The sequence below is a fragment of the Prionailurus bengalensis genome, chromosome A3 (genome assembly GCF_016509475.1).
Source record: "Prionailurus bengalensis isolate Pbe53 chromosome A3, Fcat_Pben_1.1_paternal_pri, whole genome shotgun sequence".
Lineage (NCBI taxonomy): Eukaryota > Metazoa > Chordata > Mammalia > Carnivora > Felidae > Prionailurus > Prionailurus bengalensis.
This window is the reverse complement of record NC_057354.1, coordinates 50192117-50198116: the sequence shown is the minus strand read 5'-3', so window position 1 is coordinate 50198116 and position 6000 is coordinate 50192117. Positions and strand designations below refer to the sequence as shown.

Genomic DNA, 6000 nt, shown 5'->3' with positions numbered 1-6000 from the left:
AGGGTGATCTCAGAGTTTTGGCCTAAGGAAATGCAAGTATAAGGTTGCCATTCCTGAGGTAAGGAAGGTTACACAAAGAGTTGGGGGCTGGAAGAGTTGGGAACTCAGCTTTGAACATAATAACTTTAGATGCTAATAGTATATCAGAGTGGACAAGTAGACCATTAGAGGGGCCTGGGGTTTAAGGAAGAGGTGTGGACTAGAGATACAAATGTGGGTGTCACCAGTGTAGTCTTTAAAGACTTTTAGATACTACTCAGAAAGCCAATGTGGTATATTGGGGAGCAAGAATTTCCTGTCCCCTTCTAGGTCCTTCTAGCTCTACTAAGAATCAAATTGATATGAGACAGATTAACAGGAGAATATTTAGTTTCCTATATACAGGAAATCCACATTGACACAGAAACTTGAAAGACACACAAAATAAGGTATATTTATTATCCTGAACTAAAGAGAAGCAGCCAGGGGTCTGGGAGTTAGAACGGAACGAATACAAGTCACAGGGCAATAAGAAGAGCAGATGTTTGGTAATTTAGATGTCTGCTTTGCCATATACATGGGTCATTCAGATAAAGTTTATCTCTGGTAATAACCATTATTCTGGGAAAGACTCCCAATTTAGATTCTTCTATTTAGTTAAGGGAGGGCCAAAACATTTAAGTCCATAGGTCTTGATTGCCTTTAGTTCAAAATAATCTTCAAGCCAATGTGGCCCATTTGGGGGAAGCCTGCCTTTGGCCCCTAGAGGACCAAGAGTTGAGGACTATATGAGCAAGTCCTAAATGCCAGCAAGACTCAATACCCCTCACATTTCTCTCTTCTCAACAGCCCTACCTTCCTTGCTTTTTTGTTTTTCTATGAAAAAGGATTTTGTGAGTGATGGGGTCAATTTTTTTTTTTAACTTCAGTTTCTAGATTCCCAGTCTCCGGTATATGCTAGTTTAACACTTCAAAGAATTCATCATTTAAGTTCTAGGAGAGTATTTGGAGATATCCACACAAATATGAATGCTGGTTGTGATATATTTTGCAATACAGTCAATGAAATTCTATTGTAATTTAGAAGTACCATTACAAAGCTAATATAAGAAGCTACTCAATTCCTTTTTTTAAATGTCTTTTTTTTTTATTTCTAAGCAAGAGAGCACATGTGGGGGAGGGGCAGGAAGAGAGAGAATGACAGAGGATCGAAAGCAAGCTCTGTGCTGATACTAGTGGGCCTGAAGTGGGGTTCAAACTCAGGAACTGTGAGCTCATGGGATCATGGCCTGAGCTGAAGTCAGATGCTCAATCAGCTGAGCCACCCAGCCACCCCAAGAGCTACTGAATTTCTAAAGGCATTTCTAATTGATCTTAAATGATCAGTTGCCAATAGTTTTCTACTGACACAAATGTTGAAATTACACAAGTTCACTTTGTAATAAATAAGCAAATCTCAGGGCGCCTGGGTGGCTCAGTTGGTTAGCCAACCAACCTGGGCTCAGTTCATGATCTCATGGTTCCTGGGTTGGAGCCCGCATTGGGCTCTGTGCTGACAGCTCAGAGCCTGGACCATGCTTCAGATTCTGTGTCTCCCTCTCTCTCCCTGCCTCTCCCTGCTCATGTTCTGTCTTTCTCTGTCTCAAAAATAAACATTAAAAAAAAAAAAGAAAAAGAAAGTAAGCAAATCTCTAGGTGGTAGATCGTTTGTAAGAAATAATGCCATATTAAAGAATGCCAAAACTGTAAAACTAAATTTGTGAAACTATTCTTTTCTTTGTAAGATGAGTTGAATTAGTTCTTAACTTGGGTTCCAGAAGTGTAAATTTATCTTTGAAACTTATTTCTTCCATCAGCTACTTTTTTTGTTTTAAAGTTTTTATTTTTAAGTAATCTCTACACCCAATTTGGGGCTTGAACCAACAACCCCAAGATGGAGACCACCGACTGAGCAACCCAGGTGCCTCTCCATCCACTATTTCTAACTGCTTTACAAAAATCTAAAATCAAATACAGGTTTTTAAGAAGTAAGTTGTTTAAGTAGCTCAGTTTTCCTATGTTCAGCCCAAAACTTAACAGTTAAATTATCTATACACTTGCGTTAAAAAAAAAAGTAACTGAAAGTATATTTTTAAAAGTCTTGTGGGAAAACAGCTATAAATCATGAGAATGGTGATTTGTTACCTTTTGCTTTTGGTTCTTATAAACCGTTATAAGAACATTTCTGATGGGTTCATTCAGATTGGGTTTCCAGCATTAGAGGAAAATCACAAAGCCTGGGGCGGGAGGGGAAGGAGCCAGCTTTCCGCTGCGGCTCTGGATCACTGGGTGCTCCGTTTCAGTCCCGCGTTGTCTCACGTTCGGGTCATCGATCTGGGGCAGGACCCGGTGCGTTTGCACACGGCGCCGAGCACGAGGCAAAACCGGCCCTCCCACTCTCCGGGACCGAGCCCAGACCCCACCACAGCAAAATCGACCGCTTGGCCCTGCCGGGACCATGACGCCCCGCCGCGACCATGACGCCCCGCCGCGACCATGACGCCCCGCACGGCTTCGCCTGCCCTTCTCCAAGATGGCTGCAGGTCGGCGCCGGGAACACTGGGCCCACTACCCGAGGAACTAGGGACGGGGCGGAGTGGGGGGCGGGGTCGGCAGGAGCCCGGCGTTGATTGGCTGGCGCCGCCGACCTGGTCCCAGGCGCCGGGCCGTACAGACGGGCGCCGCGGCCTGGGGCTGGGATGCTAGGGGCTGTGGGCTCCCTGCTGCAGCGGCTCCTGTGAGCGGCGGCGACTGAGACGCAGGCGGGCAGTGAGGCCAGTGGACGCCGTCGGCGGCCGGCCGTGTCGGCCGCGGGATGAGGAAGCGGACCGAGCCCGTCGCCTTGGAGCATGAGCGCTGCGCCGCCTCGGGCTCGTCCTCCTCTGGCTCGGCCGCCGCGGCGCTGGACGCCGACTGCCGCCTGAAGCAGAACCTGCGCCTGGCGGGCAAGGCGCCGGCGGAGCCGCGCTGCGCCGCAGACGCGGGCATGAAGCGGGCCCTGGGCAGGTGAGGCGCAGCACAGGGGCGGAGTCCCGGTACCTGGCCGGCACGTAGTCCCTAATGCCCCCGCCCCTCCATAAGTTTCTTGTCTGTGGGAGCGCTCCACACCTACCCCCCACCCTCCGGTGTCCTCTTCCGATCCTCCTCTATCCCTTTCCCTCGCCTAGCCGCCCGCAAGTGCGGCCCTCGGGCATCCTTTCCTCAGGTACCTGCCTGCGGGAGCGCCCCCGACTACCCTCTTTACCCCCTGGTGTCCTCTTCTCGCGCTCCGCGGAGCTCAGTCCCGCGTCCGTACCCTTCCCAGGTGAGCTAGTGGGACACCGTCAGCTATGGGCTGGAGCAGCGTCTCTCCCAGGGACTGGGGGCTGCGGGCAGCCACGACCCCTTGCGGGAGAGTAGCGGAGGGGTCGGAAGCGTCCCTGGTGAGGCCCCCCCCTGGACGCTCGGCACGTACGAGGTGGGACGCTGAAGGGAAGGCTCCAGACCCAGAGAGCGGTGGGATCCTTCCCCACGGATTTCCTGCAGTGAACTCAAAACCGAGCGCCCCTCTTGCTGGACTGGTGTATGTAGAAGCTACCGTTCCCCGGTTTCTCACTTTGGTATTTTCTCGGGTAACTAGTTGTCAGAAGTGGCATTCTCTACTCAGCTGCTGGACGACCTTTGGGGGAAGGTTAAATGGTCTGCTGTGTCTGAGGGCCGGGAAGGATACACCGCATCCTCAGCTGTTGGAAGGAAACCTGTCTTGGGTTGTGCAGATGGCTCGTGGTGCTTGAAATTTGTCTACGCGAGTTGTCTCCTTGGGAATCTCCGTAGAGTCCGGAAGTCTTTTGGTTATTTGCATTCTCCCTCTGAGTAGGAGATGAATGCATCCAGGTAAAGCTGATTTCAAAATTAAGATAGTGTATTTCACAGGGACAAGTCTCTCCCCATATGCTGGCTTCTTAATTATCTGGCTGTTCATAGAACGTATCATTGATGACAGTTTTGACAGCTGGGTGTTTCATCGTTTCGAACAAGTTAGTATGTAATGTTTAAGGTGTTGTAGAGTAATTTTTTGGGGGGTCAGCTGGAATGCCCTTAAATGGCATTGGCCACTTCAGTGTCAAATATTTATCCAAATAGTCCCTAAAAATAATCAATTTTGTTGCTTAAAAATCCTGAAATTGAAAATATGAATATTTGGATAAATAAAAATATAAATATTTGGATGAATAGGAATATTTAATCTAAAAGGAGACCCCGGCATTTCAACTTTATTGCTTAAAAGGTCATGAAATTAAACTATAGTCTCCTCTAAGTTAGTAGTACAAATTTTTGCCAGAAGGGCAGGGACTGGCAGTATTTTTGTTTTTGTGTAAAATTATCTAGTAACTGGTCAATATCTTTTGTGAAACTAATTTATTTTTTGTGGAAAGGTTTATCTGCATTAAAAACTCCTGAATAGTTTTAATGTACTTTTGTTAACAGGTTTAGCATAATGCCTAGATAAGTAGGGGAATTCTTCCTTTGAAAAAATCAAATTGTTATGCCCAATAATGTTTGGGGAAATAATGCTGGCCTCACACTTTCCTTGAAAGATGTACTGTATTCAAAGGATATGATTATTTTTATTTTTGTATTTGCTTGGAATGCTCTCCTGGACATTCTGCTTTGTTTTCTCTTTCACCAAAGTCTCTACTCAACTGCCATGTCCTCAGAGAGGCCCTCCCAGACCAGCCCATCCAAAACAGACTTCATGCCACTCCCAACACCCTTATTTTATTTACTTTTTTCATCACACTTATCCCTGTCTTGACCTTGTAATTGCCTGTGTACTTGAGTTGCTTTATTGGTTGTCTCCTCCCATATAAGAATAGAAGCCTTATGAGAGCAGGGGCATTGGGCATTGTTTCCTCCACCTTTCTGTCTCCAGTGCATGGCCATAGTAGGTGGCTGAAAATACTTGTTGAATTAGAATCTGTAAATTCCTAAGAAGTGGAATTGCTGGGCCAAGGAGTGTGTGTCTGTAACTTTGAAAGGTGAGGCCAAAGTGCCCTCCAGTGTATTGATGAGTACTTCCTCCAGCAGTGTCAGTTGTCTGCCCTTCCCCTTAATAATGAATGTTACCAGATATTTTGATCTTTTTCTATTTGGCTGATGAAAATGACATCTGATTTGTAGCTTTAATTAGCATTTCTTAATTGTTAGGTAGCAATTTTTGTGTGTTTTCATAAGCCTATTGTATACTTTTGGGTACACAATATCTGCATATTTTGCCACACTAGTTATTTTCATTATCTGCATTTTGTTGGGGTTTTTTGTGCACATTTTCAAATATACAGAAGTAGGGAAGACAGTACAAAGAACCTCCATGTATCCATGACTTCTTAAACAGTTTGCCATGTTTTGCCAATCTTGAATTGTCTCTTTTCCCTCCATTTTTTGGGGGGGTGGGGTGGGGAACTAGAATATTTTTAAAAATGATTTCATCCATAAATACTTTACAATATAGCTTGAACAAATAAGGACTTTTTGAAATGTGCATACCCAAAATGCTATATTTATCAAAATCAACAATTTATTGCCTGTTACTAATTTAATCTGATACCCAGTCTACATATGCATATCCCTAGTTACTTCAGAAACAGTTTTTAAATTTGGTTTGTTTCAAAATCCTGTACATTTTGGGGCACCTGGGTGGCTCAGTCAGTTAAGCATCCAACTTCAGCTCAGGTCATGATCTCATGGTTTGCGAGTTCTAGCCCCGTGTCAGGCTCTGTCCTGACAGCTCAGAGCCTGGAGCCTGCTTCAAATTCTGTGTCTCCCTCTCTTTCTGCCCTTCCCCTACTTGCTCTCTCTCTCTCTCTCTCTCTCTCAAAAATAAATAAACATTAAAAAATTAAAATCCTGTACATTTATTATGTTTATTCCTAGTTACTTGATCTTTTTTGTTATTGAGACTATTGAAATTTTTGTTATTGATCCTTTCTTACATATTACATA

At 45.2% G+C, this 6000-nt stretch overlaps 1 protein-coding gene across 1 annotated transcript in view; it reads left to right on the top strand.

Moving 5' to 3' along the window:
• The first annotated feature begins 2655 nt into the window (after window positions 1–2655).
• Window positions 2656–6000, top strand: part of ABHD12 (abhydrolase domain containing 12, lysophospholipase) — an 86276-nt gene continuing 82931 nt past the window's right edge. The window contains exon 1 of the mRNA XM_043604739.1: window positions 2656–3024. Within this exon, the coding sequence (XP_043460674.1) occupies window positions 2834–3024 (191 nt within the window). The 5' untranslated portion in view covers window positions 2656–2833. The remainder of the gene's footprint in view (window positions 3025–6000) is intronic.